The sequence below is a fragment of the Cebus imitator genome, unplaced genomic scaffold (genome assembly GCF_001604975.1).
Source record: "Cebus imitator isolate Cc_AM_T3 unplaced genomic scaffold, Cebus_imitator-1.0 Scaffold112, whole genome shotgun sequence".
Classification (NCBI taxonomy): Eukaryota; Metazoa; Chordata; class Mammalia; order Primates; family Cebidae; genus Cebus; species Cebus imitator.
The window spans coordinates 4,685,024-4,703,542 of record NW_016107427.1 but is presented as its reverse complement, the minus strand read 5'-3'; the positions used below and the strand labels follow the sequence as shown (position 1 = coordinate 4,703,542).

At 52.1% G+C, this 18,519-nt stretch overlaps 1 protein-coding gene across 7 annotated transcripts in view; it reads right to left on the bottom strand.

Moving 5' to 3' along the window:
• Positions 1 to 18,519, bottom strand: part of PRDM15 (PR/SET domain 15) — an 83,534-nt gene that overhangs the window by 48,640 nt on the left and 16,375 nt on the right. For 4 of the 7 annotated variants that reach the window (XM_017538608.2, XM_017538609.2, XM_037742062.1 and 1 more), the window contains exons 2-6: positions 14,804 to 14,849; positions 14,062 to 14,155; positions 11,950 to 12,103; positions 9,405 to 9,657; positions 2,130 to 2,231 (exon numbers count right to left, since the gene is read on the bottom strand). In XM_017538608.2, the coding sequence (XP_017394097.1) occupies positions 2,130 to 2,231; positions 9,405 to 9,657; positions 11,950 to 12,103; positions 14,062 to 14,155; positions 14,804 to 14,849 (649 nt within the window). Of the gene's footprint in view, positions 1 to 2,129; positions 2,232 to 9,404; positions 9,658 to 11,949; positions 12,104 to 14,061; positions 14,156 to 14,803; positions 14,850 to 17,882; positions 18,469 to 18,519 lie in introns of those variants that run through there. The other 3 variants (XM_037742061.1, XM_037742063.1, XM_037742064.1) reach the window with 3 other exon arrangements.

The following is an 18,519-nucleotide window of genomic DNA, read 5'->3' as shown; positions in this document are numbered from 1 at the left end:
ACACAGCCCCTCCCCCCTCACAGTGACACAAAGCCCCTCCCCCTCACAGGGACACACAGCCCTTTCCCCGTTACAGGGGGACACAGCTCCTCCCCCTCACAGGGACACATAGCTCCTCCTCCCTCACAGGGACACACACAGCCCCTCCCCCCTCACAGGGATACATACAGCCCCACCCCCTCACAGGGACACACAGCCCCTCCCCCCTCACAGGGACACACACACACACACACACAGCCCTTTCCCCCTCACAGGGATACACACACACACACAGCCCTTTCCCCCTCACAGGGACACATGCAGTCCCTCCCCCCTTACAAGGACACACACAGCCCTTCCCCCTAACAGGGACACATACAGCCCCGCCCCTATCACAGGCTGGCTTTTGGGGCTGCTCCTCAGTCTTCTCCCTCCTGGGGGCTCTGCTCCCCAGTCCTTGGCTCCTGAGCCATGGATTTTCCCAAGACCCCCAGTGAGAGGCTGTAGCAGAAGGCACAGCTGACACAGGGAAGGAATGCTTGGGACCCCTCAGGTAATCCAGGGGGCAGAGGCTGGGCCCCTGAGTACCTGGCTCTAGCCCTCGAGGCAGCTGTGCTGTGGGCAGGCGCTGTCAGGGCTCCTGCCTCTGTTTACTCATCCCTGAAATGGGTCATGGTTGTACCCCATGGTGTTGACACAGGAAGTATCCAGAGGGCCTGGCACTGAGGGGTCCCAGTCACCATCAGCCTAATTGTAAGGGAAGCCTAAGTTCCCTGTCTTATGTGGTTGATGACATACAAGTAGAGTTTGACTGCAAATATGAAGGAATTTCTTTTTTCCTCACTCAAAACTAGTTATCAGGAAGAAAAACAAATGAGCACCAAGGACTATCTGGCTTTGTGGAGGGGACCGCCCATCACAGGCAGCACCCCTCCCACCCATCACAGGCAGCACCCCTCCCACCTTGAAGTGCCTGCCACTGGTCTCCATTGGATCCAGGGTATGCTCTGCACAAACATGGCACCCCTAGAAAACGCTGCTGCCACTCTGCTGTCTGTGTCTTGGTGACAAACACAAAATGCTTCTCACCAAGCAGAGGGCAAAATGACATGTTCATCAATTCATTGAAGCCAAGAGGAGTAGGATGCCTCAGGAGCATGCGACCAGGTAGCTCAAGTCTGCCCGCACGGTGGCTGTCCCGGTCACTCCTCACAGCTGCACTGCCTGGAACCCGCCAGGCCTGGGGCCTCTGAGCATGGTCCACGTGTGACAAATGGCCACAAACTGTTTCCATGCGATTCCCCCACGGTTTATTTGACTTGAGTCTTTCTTCACTACACATTGGCCTCGTAAGAGGCTTGTGGAAAAATCAGCTCCCTAAGAGAAAGAAAGGGAAAGTTCCCGGAGCACTGCAGAAGCTGGAAAGATGTGCAATGCTTTCTCAGCCACCTTAAATTCGTATGTCAGCCTGAGCAGATAAAAATGCTCTGAGGCCAGGCGCCGTGGCTCACGCCTGTAAACAAAGTACTTTGGAGCACTGAGGCAGACGGGTCACTTGAGCCCAGGAGTTTGAGCCAGCCTGGGCAACATGGTGAAATCCCTGTCTCTAAAAAAGATACCCAAAAATTTGCTGGGCGTGGTGGCACATGTCTATGGTCCCAGCTACTCGGGAGGCTGAGGTGGGAGGATCACTTAAGCCTACGAGGTCAAGGCTGCAGTGGGCCATGATCACGCCGCTGCACTCCAGCCTGGACAACAGAGCCGACCCTTGTGTCAAAAAAAGAAGAAAATGTCTGGCGGATAAAGAAACAGTAGAAACAGGTGTTAAGTAGGGACAGCAAAGGCAAGACTCCACGGCTGGCCCCTGGCCCCCGCCAGTGCTCCAGAGTCAAGGCACCCAGCAGAAATGCAACTTCCATGACTGGGAGGAATGAGGAGAGACGCCTGCCGGGCTCGGGGGTGGGGAGCGGGGCTGCCCAGAAGCTTCAGCCCCTGAGAAAGCCTTGGTTCTGGCGACTACACTGTGGGGAAATGGGACAGACAGGACAAAGCTTGGGACATCCCAACACCGCAGACAGGTGACAGTGTGAGTCAGAGGCAGCTCGACACAGGAGTTTTACAAACTGGAACTCCACACACGTCCTCCTTACCATTGAGGAGCTGCAGCTCCAGGAAGGTGGCAGAACACACTTTACACGCCCACTGGCTGGGCTCCGACTCCATGGGGGCGCTGTTTTCTGGGGTGCCTGCAGCTTCAAAAGACATGAGAGGAGAAAAAGGTGACCCCCCAAGCAGCTCGTGTCGGAGAAGGGGCGTTTGCTAGGAGGCAGGGATGACAGTGATGACAGCAGCTGACGGGCCTGTGGTCACTCCACATGACAGACACCGTTTTCAGAGCTTTACACATGTGGCTGATTCGGTCCTGTGACTGTCCCCTTTTCACAGATGAGGCAACTGAGCACAGAGCCACGCCTGCTGCAGGGTCACCAGTCACAGAACTGTGAACTCCTCCAAGAAGCCAGTCCGGGGGACCAGGATCGTCCCTTCTGTGACTTCATGAGGAAAGTGCATCGTGAAGAGCCAAGTGTAATTCCTCAGCCTCTCACCGGCTCATAGAATAAGAGACGATGGAACCCACGCAGCCAGGCAGCGGCGCCCGCCCAGTGCTGTCCAGCAGAGCTTTCTGCAGATGAAAGATGTGCTCCGGAGCTGCTGCCCAGCAAGGCTGCCGGTAACCAGATGTGGCTCGCGTCTCAGGAAATAAGGATTTCATCTTACTCAATTTGAACTTAAACAGGCACCTGAGGCAGCTGGCCACTATCCCAGGCAGCACCTCTATCCCTCAGCCCATGCTGCACAGGAACCTGGGGAGAGACAGCTAAGCTGAGGGGACATGGTATGCAGGGTACACCTGGCCATAAAGAGAACTACAGGCACCTTCTAACAAAAAAGCCACTGATGCTCTTGTGCAACCTAAAATTGGAGGGGTGTTAAGCGAGTGTGCCACGATCTGGCCCAGCCCAGTGTCTCCACGCCTCGTCTGGCAGCCCCTGTGGGCCGGCCCAGGCCAGGACCCCTGCCTGTAACTTCCATTCCAATCACGATACAGCCTGCACTGAAGCTCATCACCCACTGCCAACTCCAGGGGCCACTCACAGACACAAACTTCTGGGACTTTAAAAAAATAACCCAAAACCACAACTGCACATGCATTTGGCACTAGGAAAAAACATGGATCTTTTCATATCCAAAACTAGTACTAAGGATGTAATGACTGGAAGATAAAGATACTGATTATTGCTGTAACTGTTTGCATCCATGTTGAGTTTTCATAAGACAACAACAGAAAAGAGGTATAAATGCAATCTGAAATTTTCTGTCATGCTAAAAATAAAGAAAAAGCAGAAAGAGTGTGGTGGGCCACCATGCCAGCAGGGAACTTTTCTGGGACGCCTCGTCCCCACCAGCTTCTGTTCCCTTTTACACTTGCTGAGAATCTCCTGCTTGAAGAATCCCAAAGATGGAGGACAAATGGAAATCAGAGCCAAATCCCCACTTCTCACTCACCTTCCCAAACACACAGGTTCCAAAGAGAAAAACGGTCGCATGTCAGTCTCAGAAAAAGAGGACAAGGAGCCAGCATACCAGAGGCTACCACCTCTGAACAGGGGAGTTTCTTCTAATCCATGTGGGCCGCCATCTCCAGCAATGAGGCTCCCACACCCCCACGAGTACCAGTTCCCTTCAGCTTGGCGTTCTGCTGCTAAGTACGAGGACTAGAAAAATGTCATGGCGACTGTCCGCTCACCAAGAGAAGAACTCAGGATTTTCCAAATATTCATTGTAAAAGATAAAGAATTCTTAGTAAAAAATATTAGTCAACCGTCAGAAGGCAACTCTTACCGCCAATCACTTAAATATCCAACAAAAGAGAAGTGTCTCAGCAAAATCCAACATGATGCAGCTTTAAAGTGATGCCAGAGATAGTAATAGAAGGGAAAAGGCTTAAGACGTGGTGAGCCAGATTGTGCTTGCAAAGAAAAGCAAGCAGTAAGACGGGAGGCGCAGCTAGAGCTCTGCTGTGCAGAGTTTTAAAACAAGTGACAGCAAGGCTACAGCGCAGACAGCAGCCTGGTGTTCCAGTGGGGGCGCTGACTGCAGGGCGGCACGAGAGAGCTTCCTGGGATGAAGTCCTGTAACTCAACTTCGATGGAGCTTAGACAACTGTAGACACTCAAAAGTCTCTAAACTGGCCAGGAGTGGTGGCTCACACTTGTAAGTCCAGCTTCTTGGGAGGCTGAGGCACAAGAATTTCTCGAACTCAAGAGGTGGAAGTTGCAGTGAGCCAAGATCACACCATTACACTCCAGCCTGGGTGACAGACCCAGACTCTTGTCTCAAAAAAAAAAAAAAAAAAAAGTCTCTGAGCTGAGTCTTACTGCATGTAAACTACATGTCATGAGTGCTGGTTTTTTAACTAATACAGGGGCTAGTCCAGTGGTTCATGCCTATAATCCCAACACTTTGGGAGGCTGAGGCAGGTGGATCACTTCAGGTCAGGAGTTCAACAGCCTGGCCAACAGGGTGAAACCCTATTTCTACTAAAAATACAAAAATTAGTTGGGTGTGATGGTACATGCCTGTAATCCTAGCTACTTGGGAAGCTGAGGCAAGAGAATTTCTTGAACCGGGAGGTGGAGGTCTCAGTGAGCTGAGATCAGGCTACTACATTCCAGCTTTGGCCACAGAGCAAGACTCTGTCTCAAAAAAATTAAATTAAATTAAAATCTAAAAATATGAGAAAATGCTCATCAAATGGCAACAACAGTTGAGTTAGAACAGTGATGCTATATGTGCCTCTACAGTTTCCCCAAGTTATAAAATGTGTTTATATTTTACTCTTTTCATAGAAAGGTGACTTTTAAAACTTTCTCCTTCGGAAGCCATGTGTGTTTGAGAAGGTGAGAAATGGGACTCTGGCTCTCATTTCCATTTGTCCACGATCTTGCGGGATTCTTCAAGCAGTGGATTCTCAGAGAGCGAGTGTAAAAGGGAACAGAGGCTGGTGGAGACGGGTGTCCCATAACCACGCCTTGCTGGCATGGTGCCCCACCACACTCTTCCTGGGCCCCATGCTCTCTCCCATGAAGATCCCGGACGCTTCTTGGGCTGCCCCCATCTGTCAGCAGGTTCAGGTTTGTGTAAAGAAAGAAAATCAATTGCAATGTGAGCTCAAGAAAAAGATAAGGCCAGGCACAGTAGTCCATGCCTAGAATCCTAGCACTTCGGGAGGTGAGAGGAATGCTTGCATATAGGAGTTCAAGACCAGCCTAGGCAACATAGTGAGACCCATCTCTACTAAAAATAAAAATTAAAAAAAAAAAAAATAGCTGGGTGTGGTGGCACACACCTGTAGCCCCAGCTACTAGGGAGGCTGAGGTGGGAGGATCACCTGAGTCAGGCGCGTGCCTACAGTGAGCCACGATCATGCCACCACACTCCAGCCTGGGCGACAGTGTCAGACCCTATCTCAAAAAACAACAAAAAAAGAAAAAGAGCTAACTAGAAAAGTAAACCTACTACCAGAAAAAAATAGGAAGTAACTTTTAAAGGGATGTGTTACTGCTCCTTCAGTACAAAACCACTTTTCTCTGTATTTAGAAGACAGCTCCACTGATCTGCAAATTGATTTCTATACAAAGATGCACATTTGGAGCAAATGAAAGAAGAAATAGAATTAAGTCAGTAAGTCTTAGGAGCTCTGCTGCTCACCAAGAAAGACTGGGCCACCACACTGAGTGATTTACAGGAAGATGGTTCCTGGGTTCATTGGCCTCGGGACGGTTCCAGGAGCACACCCATGGCCCTGGGGGCCACTCACATCACTCTGCCTATACCCACTGGGCCAGAGGTGTGACAATGTCCCAAAAGGCTCCTGTCCTCCCACCACGCAGCAGTGTTCTCTCTGGGCATGTCCACCCCAAAGGCTGCGTTGCTGAACAGGAGTGGAATTACAGTTACCCCAGGAACTCCAGGCCTTCACAGTCTAAACAGTGAGAGCTATGCAAGGGGCCAGCTTTCTGGATGCTTCTGGCCTCTCTTCAAAGGTCTTGTCATCTATCAAGATACTCATTTCTGAGACGCGGGCAGCGTGGAGCTCCAGTGCATAGCTTCAGCCGGGTGAGATGCTCGACCACCACTCAGGCTCTGCTTGGACCTGGGTGCACTGGATGGGCAGGGCTTTAGAAGCGCTCCTATGCCTGGAGAGGGACCCCTGGGAGCTCAGGGAGGAGGGACTCCAGGGAAGAAGGAGCCAGGTGGGTGGCAGAGGGTGAGAGGCAGTGTGTGTTGGGGGAGGGGGTGCTGATGTGGCTGCTGGGTTGCTGTTTGAACAGCCAGCAGGTGGACCCAGGGGAAGTCCACCAGGGCAGCTGGCGCTACTTCAAGGACCAAGCTGGAGCTCAACAGGGGCTCTCTCAGGAGGGGAAGGAAAGGAGGAACCCAACCAACCAGTGGGTGGACAGGAATCGCGATGTTCACTACTTCTCTAGAAATGACTGCTTGTCATCCGTCCCCGAACACAAGTGACCATCCTAAAAAGCATTTCTGAAATCTAACAGTAACCAAGTTGTTTATTTATCTCCCATTAAAAACCTTGTTTAGGTTTACGCTGTGCTCAAGTGATCATACGTTCCCATTCATGCAGACCATCCTGGTAGGTTGACTAAAAGTCCCCTTTTGCTCTCAGAGGTTTTAGGGAGGAATGGGAATTACCCTAGAAACTCCGGAATCAGGAGGTGACTCTACTGAACCACACAGTCCCAGGCTGACTTCATTTAAATCTATTGTTTCAAACTTAGCTCCAGACTGAAGGGTCTCCGGCAGGTAAAATGACGACAAAACACCTGTGGTTCCAATAAGAGGGGACAACATTTGCTTTGACCTTAGCCTTGAGAGTTGTGAGGGCATCACCCAGGTTACAAACTGACCGGGGGTAAATGGCCAAGGCCAGCATCTCAGAACCCCACCCCCAGCGTGGCCGCAGTCTGGGCTGGCCGTGGGCACACGAACTGCCAGCTGCCTAGGCCTTCAGGAATTCCAGACACAGGTCCCGATGATCACAGTGACTTGGGCTCTGCTTGGAAATCCCAGCCTCGCAGGACTTGGAAATGGCCCCTGACCCAGCAGGTGCTGCCACGGGGGCCTCTCTGATGCTGGGTTGGGCCGGGCCAGGTATCCGGTTTTGGCAAAACCGAGAGGGTGGGGCTAGGAGCAGGGTGAAGAGCAGTGGGTTTCTCCAAGTTCTTTTTGTCCCTTTCACTCTTAAAGAACTCCCCACAAAGCCACAGTCTTTTTCTGCAAACATATCTGTGAAGGATGTGAAGTCCTGCCTTTACCATCCTGGTGGAAGAGGATGCTGCCACCCCTGCAGAGAGCTGCCCCGACTGGCTCCCCGCTGACACTCCCTGGCAGCATCCCCAGTGGCTCCCCTCCACCTAGACCTCACAGGGCCCATAATGGGTTCAACAGTGGCTCCCCGAAATTCACACCCACCTATAGCCCTTAAGAGAGGATCCTTGCAGATGGCATCAAGTTAACGTGAGGTCATGCTGGATTGGGGAGGCCTAAATCCAATGACTGGTGGCCTTATGTAGAGAGGACACAGAGACATGGGGGAGAAGACAGGCAGAGGCTGGAGTGACGCAGCCACAGGCCAAGGGACGCAAAAGCCTGCTGTGCCGGCCGCCACCAGAGGCTGCGGAGAGGCCCAGGACAAAGTCTCCCTCCAGGTTCCCAGAAGGAGCCAGCCCTGCTGCCACCTTGATCTTGGATGTCTGGACTCCACCACTTTGGGAGGGCACATTTCTGACCTAAAAGCCACTGGGGTTGGTGGTGGTTTGTGAGGGCAGCACAGCGCCGGGACACTCCCATGCAACACCGGGACACTCCCATGAGACACGCCCACGCGGCCCAGGGACACTCACTCACAGCCCATTGTGGACTCCTCCGTCACTCCGCTTTATCTGCCCACCTGGATTAGGGGACAACAAGGTGCATTTCACAAAGCCTCAATCATACTGACAAACAGGACAGATAAAAACCTTCCAAATCTGTGAAGAATCTTACACTATGGAACTACCAATATTTTGGATTACACTGCATTTATAAACAAGGAAACAAGGGTCATGTGAGAATCAGGTCATTTGGGTGGGGGGTGAGGAGAGTCAATATCTATTTCTCCCCCTTGAGCAAGAATCTTCATAGCAACCATAGACAATGTGTGCTCCTGGGTAGTGTTAGCTTCTGCCATATGAAATTGATGGTTTGCAGGTCGGAAGACATCAAATATCAGGAAGTTCATATGGTTTCTTCAGGTTTTATGAGGAGGATCTATGCCAAAAAGACCCACAACACGGATGAGAAAGATTTAAAGTTCAACAGGCCCGCTTGGTGGGGAAAGTGGTGTCCCGACCCCGGGTTAGCAGGACAGGCACTGTGGTTTGCTTTTCCAAAGGAATGCTAGATTTGGGCAGATCACTCACATACGTCCACTAGGGCTTTCTTTGAACATGCACACACATGCATACATACACACACACACACAGATATGCACATGTACGTGCACACACAGATACGCACGCGCGCACACACACACACACAGATACACCCATGCGTGTGCGCACACACTCCCCTGAAATCTGGGAGGAGGCCACTGCACAGGGAAGAGCAGCACTGGAGCCGGAGGCCAGGGACCAATCCTGATTTCTTCATCTACTTCACTGTGACCTGGGCTCAGTTCCTTCACCTCTCTGTGCTCTGTCTCCTCTGTCCAGAGACAGGGTGAATACCCCTGCCTCACGGGATAAGGAGGATGAGTCACAGGCTATAGCCCTGAGGGCAGAGCTCAGCAGTCACGCACCACATAGCAACGTTTCAGTCAACGACAGTGGTCCCCGAAGGTCATAATGCAGTACTTTCCCTGTATTACCTGGTCTATGTTCACACGGACAAATACCATGCGTTAAAGGGCCCACTGCATGCAGGACAGGCACATGCTGGACAGGTTGGCAGCCTAGAACGGCGAGCTACACCGTACGGCCTGGGTGTGTAGCGGGCCATGCCATCAAGGTGCGTGAGAGTGCGCTCTACGGCGCTCCAATAACAAAGACATCACCCCAGGACACGCTTCTCAGAATGCATCTCTGCCTGACTGTGTCAGCTTGTGTTACATCCGCATGCCAAACTCACCAAGGATGTTTAACAAGCGGAAAGACAGACCTGACTCTCTGCCTCCACTCTCTGCACCCCAGCAGCTGGCCCCACACAACCCACCTCATCAGCCTGGGGTCAGCACAGAGCCAGGGGGCCATACCCATCGGCGGGGCACTAGGGAAGGCGACCCAGGACCAGGGGCCGCCACGTACCGTGGGCGCTGGAGCAGGCCTGCTTCAGCATGGGCTTGTCCATCTTCTTGGCATAGAAGGCCGCGTACCACACGCGCAGCTCGGTGCCCGGGGGGATGTCCCTGGAGGTGGTGAAGTACACGTCGCTGCCGTGCTGGTAAGCCGTCAGGTTCTGGTGCTCAGCCTCCGCCGCCGGCCGCACCAGCATCATCCAGTTGCAGTCATCCTCGTTGGAGGTGTCGAAGCACACGGGGTGTCCGTCCTTCTGGAACACCTGAGGGTGAGTCAGCCCATGAAGATGCCAGGGAAATGGCAGATTACCCATCTGCGTGTCAGCGTGTGGGGGGCGGGTGCTGAGGAACCCATCTACACAGTGCCACATCAGAGGCCAGAAGGGATCCCGTACAGGATGCTGAGGTGGGAGGGTCACAGGTAGACCATGTGGCTTCAACAGGTCAGATTTGTCACAGGCAAAAGGAAGCAGCAGACACAGCCAACGGGTCCATGTGTCACTGGGACACCTGGGTGTGACTCATGGCCCAGGTACAGAACTCAAGTTCTAATCGGGTTCTAGTGGGCATGGGGACATCGAGGTTCTAGTCCCGGTGCAGGTGGGCTTTGAGTGGACACCTGAGCTCTGCTCCTAGTCCAGGTGTCATGGGGACAGACACCTAGGCTCCACAGATGGCCACTGGGAACTGGGACACTGAGTTCTACACCCAGCTCTGCCACAGGCATGCTGGGTTCCTCAGGCTTTACCAGCTGCCTGCTTGGCTATAAAGCAGCACTATTTCTTTATGGATTAAATGCAGGCAGGCAGTAGGGAGAGAAACTTAAATATTTTGAAGTTCAGATGAACCACCCGAGTACAGGAGGGTTTTGTTCCTTATTTTCTGAATGCCATGATCTCTTCCTCACTGTGGGAAGACAGCTCTCCCCTCTCCTAAGCTTTTCCCAGAGAGGCCTCTCTGAGGACAGAGCCCTTGGAAGTAAGAGGCAGGGAGGGAGGACAACCATCCACTTAATGACCCCCAGTTGCTGAGAAAGGCGTGCTCCCAGCTGGCGGCATCCTTGCTCTGGTGGGCATACAGGAGCTGAACGCTGGAGCGTGCACTGAAAACAGCCCAGTACCAGGCGGTGACCTTCAGAATCGAGTAGCTGAAAGACCACCAAATGGGTACAACAGACTTCTTTAAAGGGGCCTGGCCCCAACCATGCACCCACACCAACTGTGTACCTCAGCCAGACAGGTGCTGCAAAGGACACGCAGGTAGCTGACCGCCTTTCAGAGGCTGGTTTAGGCACTACTATGTATTTCTTCAACTTAAAACTTTCCGTCTTTCCCTTCCTTCCTTCTCCTCCCTCCCTCCCTCCCTTCTTTCTTTCTCTTTGTAAACAAATAAAGTGTCTTTCCCTTTTTTTCCTTTTTGCTGAAATCTGCCTTCCAAGATCAGTTTTCAAAGGACTTCCAAAAACCCAAGCTTGTTGACTTCCGCTGCCTATCCTAAAACAAGCGGATCCCTTTTAAGGGTCTCTAAGAAAAGTTTGCTGACTAGCAACCCGTTCCTCCTTTGTTTATTTCACAGATATTTCTGCAGACTGGCTGGCTTGGGGTATGACACTGAGGGCAGGCATGGGAACAGTAAAAACCCACCTCGCCTGGCCTCACATGCCTTCCAGAGGGCTGATTTTTTAAGTATTCCAGAGCCTGCCTTGCAATTTACATACATTTTAGTTTTCTTAAATTCACGTAAAAGTAGAGAACCACTGTCTTCTCTCAGTGTGATGTGCTTTTTAGAGCTGCCAGACTTTGTACTATGCCCAAAATCTCACCACTGCCTCAACAAACACCTTCCCTTTGAAAGAGCTTTGCAAACTACCCAACGCTGTGCACAGGCATAGAAATAACTAGAGTGACGCAGCCCCACAAGAAGCGGCCTCATAAAGCCTGTGACAGCCACGGAAGGTGCAGGACAACTGGAGTCATGTTCGGGGTTTCTCCTGCATATGTTTTAAACACACTCTTCAGTGTTTTGCAAAACTGAAAATTACAAAATACGGCCAGGCGCAGTGGCTCATGCCTGTAATCCCAGCACTCTGGGAGGCTGAGGCAGGTGGATCACCTGAGGTCAAGAGTTTGAGACCTGCCTGGGCAACATGGTGAAACCCCGTCTCTACTCAAAATATAAAAATTAGTGGGGCGTGGTGGCACCTGTAATCGCAGCTACCTGGGAGGCTGAGGCAGGAGAATCGCTTGAACCAGGAAGGCAAAAGTTGCAGTGAGCTAAGATCACGGCACTGCACTCCAGCCTGGGCAACAAGAGCAAAAGTCCATCTCAAAAAAAAAAGAAAAACAAAAAGAAAATGACACAATACTAACTTAATATTGATGCCCTTGTAATATAAAAACAAACATTTTCTTGGAAACTAAGCAGACCTACAATATTTAGAGCTGTTTTCAAGGCATTTCTAAGTCATGGAAACTCAGTAGTTCCTTCTCCCCATTCCCACATAGGAAGGCCATCAACACCCAGCTCCTCAGCTCCTGTTTGGCAATGGCCTTTACCTTCAGGGGAAACGCGGACTCCTTTTCCCATTTGGCGACCCTCCTGGACTCAAAGGGACCAAACTGTGTCCGCTTGACAAGCTGAGTGACGGCGAACACCCCCTCGGCTCCGTCTTCCAGTCGTCTGATCTCCAAGTTGGGAGGAAGGGATGACCTGGAAATGGGATAGAGCAAGGCTCGGAAGACAGCACTCATACCAGGGACCTGTGTGTTAAGATAACCTAAGAGCTCACTCTCACTGACGGCCAGGGGTCTTCTGAAATGGAATTCTCCAGGTAATAAAATAGAAGCATTCCAGGCCAGGTGCAGTGGGAGGATCGCATAAGACCAGGAGTTTGAGACCAGCCCAGACAACGTGGTAAAACCGTGTCTCTACAAAAAGTACAAAAAATTAGCTGGGAATGGTGGTGCGTGCCTGTAGTCCCAGCTACTACGGAGGCTGAGGCGGGAGGATCACTTGAGCCCAGGAGTTTGAGGCTGCAGTGAGCCGAGACTGGGCCACTGCACTGTAGCCTGAGTGACAGCGCAGGACCCTGTCTCAAAGAAAACAAAACGAAACAAAACGCAGGAGCCTTCCTAATAGGTGCCGAATGAGGACTGAGGCTGAGGTTGTGAAGATGCCCTCGGGCTGTGGCAGTGGAGCCGTAATCTTGTGTCCTTAGCTACACGAGGCCGACCACAAGGCCCTGGTGAGATTCACCCAGAGCAAGCCACAGCGGGGCTGTTTACTGAACGGCGGGTTTAACTCCCCATGGGAAAGACAGCGCCAATAGGTGCCTCCCTGGTGGGGCTGCTATGAGACTGAACAGGGTCAGACTGGTAGGTCCAGCGATGGAGGGCGGACCACAGGGAACTTGCTGCGGAGGAGCTGTGCGGAAGCACCCCAAGAAAGACGCGAGTGCCACGGGCGTCCTAAATACCAAAAAGGGTTTCCAGCCAAGTGGCGGGTCAGTTTCACTGAGGATGTGACCTCTTAAACTGAAGTGGAAGAATGTCAGGGATGGGATCTGGGGAGGAAGGTACAGGAGCCAGGACGAGCCCAGGACATGTCTCCAGGACAGAGGCGGGCATGGGGTGCCCAGCACACAGGCCCCTCAGAGAGAGGAGGGCATGGGGTGTCCAGCGCACAGGCCCTCGGACAGAGGAGGCATGGGGTGCCCAGAGCACAGGACCCTCAGGGTGGGCAGGAGGCCACTGAGACAAGGATCCACCACAGGGTCTGACTTCAGGACCAGGGGTTTCAGCTGAATATCCACGGGCGACAGGCAGCCCCTGAAGTTCTGGGGAAGACGGGGTGGATGTGCTCTCTACTTGAGGCCAAAACATTAATTTCTTTGTTTTGAGTCACACTAAGAAAAAAATAAACGAACGATGTTGAGGACAGTTGGGAGGCTCCTGGAAACAGTCCTGAAGAGACGGCGACCACCTCCGCAGCAGCAACACACCAGGTACTGCCACCTACAACGCCACGGCCACCGCACAGGAGCCAGCATTCTCTCCCCTTTATAGAGGCCACCAAGAAATGGAGGGCACCTTGTCCAAGCCCACCTGCCCTGGACTGCCCTAGGCACAGCCTCCCGCGGGTGAGGGTGGAACAGCAGGGCAGCTGCTGCCCTCTGAGCCAACAGGCCTGCAGGGGCTGCTTCCGGAAGCTGCTGTGGGTCAGCCCTGTCCCTGACCTCATGACCCCGCATGCCCTCCCGCCTGAGTGTGCACGTGTCCGCTGGCAGGCCAAGACCTGGAATGCACAGAGACGCCGACGAGCAGACCTCAGCTTGACCGCTGGTGCTCGGCGCACCGACCACCTTGGCCAGTCTACTCTCTTGCAGCCTCCACACTGAGTCAGGAACAGCTGGGCTCCTAAGAACCCTGAAGCGGATCAAAGAAACTCACTCTGGAGCTTTGAAGCACGTGTTTTGGTGCATCCCAGCAGAGAGGCTGCTCAGTTCACGGTGGGAGGGAAATCGCTGGCACTCACTCGGAGTGCCTCTGTTCTCCCTCATGTTCCTTCCTCTCTGTCTGCAGATACAGAGGCTGCTCTGCTCCTGCAGAGTCACAGCTGGCATAATGACAGGCCCGGGACCGTGGAAGCAGCTCACGGCGGTCACTCACCTTGCCCTGCTTAACACAAAGGAGTCTTTGACCATGACCACTGGGCCCAGCTCGGGACATTCGGAGTCGTGGTATTGGCTGCAGTCTTCACACCCTGCAAGCAGACATCCGAGCATCAGAGCACTCAGGAAGGGAGACACCCACAGAACACAGAGCTGGGAAATGGGGACCCCGGCCCTGTGAGGGTGACCTAGAGTCGAAGATGCATGCCGACACGGCAAAGACAAGCAAGGGAGGGGGCATCGGATGGCACGAGGCCGGTGTCCCCAAGGCCTCCATCAGCACTCACGCACACATGAGGAGTGCAAACGCAGGACACGCGCCCAGGGAAAGCTCCAGCCCCGCCACACACCTCAAATCAAGCACAGTCACCCCACGGTGACGCAAAGCAAGACCCTCCCCAAAGAATGAGCATAAGTGAAAACAGCCAATGTTAATGGGTTCATGATAACTCTAACACACTTCCCTCCTGCTCAGCCCTGGATTACTTTTCTGGACCATGTGCTGCCCCCTGCAAAGTGCTCTCTGTAGCAGTTCTGAGAAAGGTGATCCTGTGGAAAACCACACCCCTATAGTGCACCACTCATGAAATAAATCGTGTTTCACAGGGAAATTGTAAATCCATAGCTTTTCTATATTATAAAAACCAAATGTGGATGTGGCTTTGCCCAGACAGCAAGCGCCATGCCCGTGTGGTGCCATGACACAGGGTTGGTCTCGGACAGGTCCGTGGGTCACTTACAGATGAACATGATCTCTTCACTCCCATCTTCAGCCATCGCTGACACCTGTCAGGACACAAGAGAGTCTCATTAATGATAAGCTCTTACCAAAATAATTTTGCTGTTTTTTTTTCTTTGAGATTGAGCTCCCTCTGCACCCAGACTGGAGTGCAGTAGAACAATCTTGGCTCATTGCAACCTCTGCCTCCCAAGTTCAAGGGATTCTCCTGCCTCAGCCTCCCAGGTAGCTGGGACTCCAGGTGCCCGCCACTACACCCAGCTAATTTTTGTATTTTTAGTAGAGACAGGGTTTCACCATATTGGGCAAGCTGGTCTTGAACTCCCGGCCTCCCATGATTCACCTGCCTGGGCCTCCCAAGGTGCTGGCATTACAGGTGTGATCCATTGTGCCCAGCCTCTTACCAAAATAATGCTTAAGACAACTCTTACCAAGGCCTCCTCCAGCTGGTGTAGGGCAATTACGTGGTGCTTTACAGAGAGCACACAGTGAGGTGTCCTCTTGTTACGGGATAGGGCTGGAGTCACTGAAACACCTTCTCACCTCAAATAATATTATTTTTAATAAAAGCAATGGATTTGAGTGGCCTCGTAAACTCAGACTTTCACCTTTTCATATTAGCCATCAATTTCCATTTTTAAAACAAATAAAACAGCTTTTTTGGAGACAGGGTCTTGCTCTGCCTCCCAGGCTGGAGTGCAGTGGTGTGATCACGGCTCACTACAGCCTCTGCCTGCTGGGCTCAGGCAACCCTCCCGCCTCAGCCTCCCAAGTAGCTGGGTCTATGGATGCAGGCCACTACATCCTGCTAATTTTTTGTAGAGACGGTGTCACTATAGTTCCAGCTGGTCCCAAACTTCTGGGCTCAATCGATCCTCCAAGCTCAGTCTTCCAAAGTGCTGGGATTACAGCACAAGCCATCGTGCCTGCCTATGTCACCATTTTAAAAAGCCAGCTGTCACTTTTTTTCCCCTTACTGTCTGAGCCGTGACTTCCTCAAGGGCAGGTATGTCTAAAGCAATCTTTTATCTTCAGCTCCTAACATATGGCTGGTGCCCCATGCACACTCATTTCTCTGGGGACTAAATCGACACGTGGCATTGTGGAGGACTCTCGTGCTCCCACATAAGCTGTTATCAGAGCCAGCAGTTCTATTTCCTATCCATCCTTGAGGTTCACCTCTAGAAACACTTGCACACTGGGTAGATGAGCTCAAACTGACCACCACCACCACACACACATATTCACAGGGTGATCTAGACGTCATTCATTCTGGGGCTTCACATTCCTGGGCTGTAAAATGGAAATAAAAACACCCACCTCATGCAGTTTGGGGGAGCATAAAGTGAGATACACACAGTATGTACTACCAAATAATCATTCCTCCTCTGCCCACCCCCATCCCCAACTGTGCCCACCGGCACTTCCTTCCTGCGTCCTGCTTCTCTGATGCCCGCTGCTGGGTGGTTTGGGAAGGCGTGCATGCTGGCACTTCCTGAATGCTGATTCCAACACGCTCTCCACCCAGCTCATCCCCAGGAGCTTGAAGGGTGAAAAGCAGACCATGCAAAGCCTATATGGAAACTCACAGTCACTGAACACGCGTGTGTGAGAGCAGCGTGGGGTTCAAAACTTCAAGTTAGGAGAGTGAGTTAGCTATAAGGAAGTGAGGCAGAGGAGAGAGAGTGTCAATTTGCCCTTAAGATGCCAGAAATAACCAGGATGAAATTTTCTCCCAAAACAGCAGCATATCTTCTTTTCCTGGGAGCACACATTTACGTTCAAAGGCATCTCGTGCAGCCCTGGCAAGTCTCACTCAGTTTCACAGCGGCATTCAGCCTCGCCTGCCGCAGTTCCTGTGGATAAGCACCTCTGCGTGAATAGGGACCAGTCTGGGATGGGGTTCAGCTGGGCCGTGAGCAGGAGATGAACAGGAACAAAGGGCAGAAGAAACGCTGGGTCGGGTTGGGGGGGCCACGCTTTCATGAGTTGCTGTTGTGCTACTGGAGGTCTAGGACCTGTGTGCCCTCTGCAGGAACCCTCACCACTCACAGTCCGGAGCTCGGGCAATGGGAACGGCAGGCCTTAAGAGGCGACCCACACTGTGGTCAGATCACCAAAGAATACAGAGTCCCAACAAAGTGACTGGAATCGGAGTGGGAGGATGGAGGGAAGTCATCCTGGCCTTGCTTACCAGGAAGCCTGGATGAATCCCCTGAGGCCTGGCATGGTCTCCCCGGGGCAGACCCTGCCTCTGGCCTGCACCTCTACAGACTGCCCACACCTCCAGGTGCCCCCAAAGAAGGTCCCCTCTGAGTGGAGCTGCTGGGAGAGGAAACCCAGAAAAGAGGGTCGGGGGAAGCAGGAGAGCGGGGTTCAGCCTCCTGTGCTCACTCTGTATGTAAACGTCTGAGTCCTGGCAAAAAGGGTCCTGATTAGCAGCATCTGGTCCCCAAAATGTGGCCTCTCTAAAATCACTCCTCAAGGCCCAGTATCAGAGATCACAGCCACCCTGGGCTGCAGATCAGGCCTGAGTAACGGAGCATCTTCAAAGTCTTTGCTGTCTTGGCAAAAATCCCTTTAACACTCAGAAAGTGCCTTTATAGAGGGGAAGTGTGGTCTCCAGACCTCTAAAGCACACAAGACATCCCAGAATAAGGCACTCAGGAAGTACTGTTTCAGGGAAAAGGAGAGGAAAAAAGAACTCGAAGTTCAATATACCAGCCAGACGCGGGGCTCACACCTGTAATCCCAGCGCTTTGAGAGGCGGGGGCAGGTGGATCACTTCAGGTCAGGAGTTCAAGAGCTGCCTGGACAACATGGTGAAACCCCATCTCTACTAAAAGTACAAAAACAAGCCGGGCATGGTGGCATGTGCCCATAATCCCAGCTACGTGGAAGGCTGAGGCAGGAGAATTGCTTGAAACCGGGAGGCGGAGGTTGAAGTGAGCTGAAATTGCGCAGCTGCACTCCAGCCTGGATGATCGAGTGAGACTTCATCTCAAAAAAAAAAAAAAAAAAAAAAAAAAAAAAAAGTGCAAGATCCCCCTAGCTTAACCACCAGTCCTGGGAAGACTTACCTTACATCAGTGATTTCAACATGAGGTCCCTGGATCAGGAACCAGCAGTGACAGCATTGCTTGGGAGCACCTCAGAAATGCAATCCTTGCCCCCCACCCGCAGACCTGCTGAATCAGGCTCTGCGGAGGGCCCTGCACTCTGCTTGCAAAGCCCTCTGGGAGGTTCGGTGCAGCCCAAGTCTGAGGACCACTACTTTGCCTGAAATCTCTTTAAAATTTAAACGTCTGCTATGACAAAAACTAACTAAGCACAACTGCTATCACAGGAAGACCACAGCAATAACATCAGGAAACCCAGCTTATCACAAATGTCAATTCAGCTCAGCCCAGGACCATCTGCATCTAACCTGGTGGTAAACGGGAAATGAGGGGTGACTGCAGGCAAATGTTCCTTACACAGAATGCTCAGTGAAGACAATTGCTAAAAACAACTTTGCAAAAGAAGGCTGAAGCGAGAGACTCAGTTTACCTGACTTCAAATTTAATTGTCAAGCTACCGTAATGAAAACTTTGATACCGGTGAGACGGCGGACAGAGATCAATGGAACAGAACAGACCACCCAGAAACAGACCTAAACAAACACGCCCAAGGCTTTTTTTTTTTTTTTTTTTTTTTTTTTTTTTTTTTTTTTTTTTT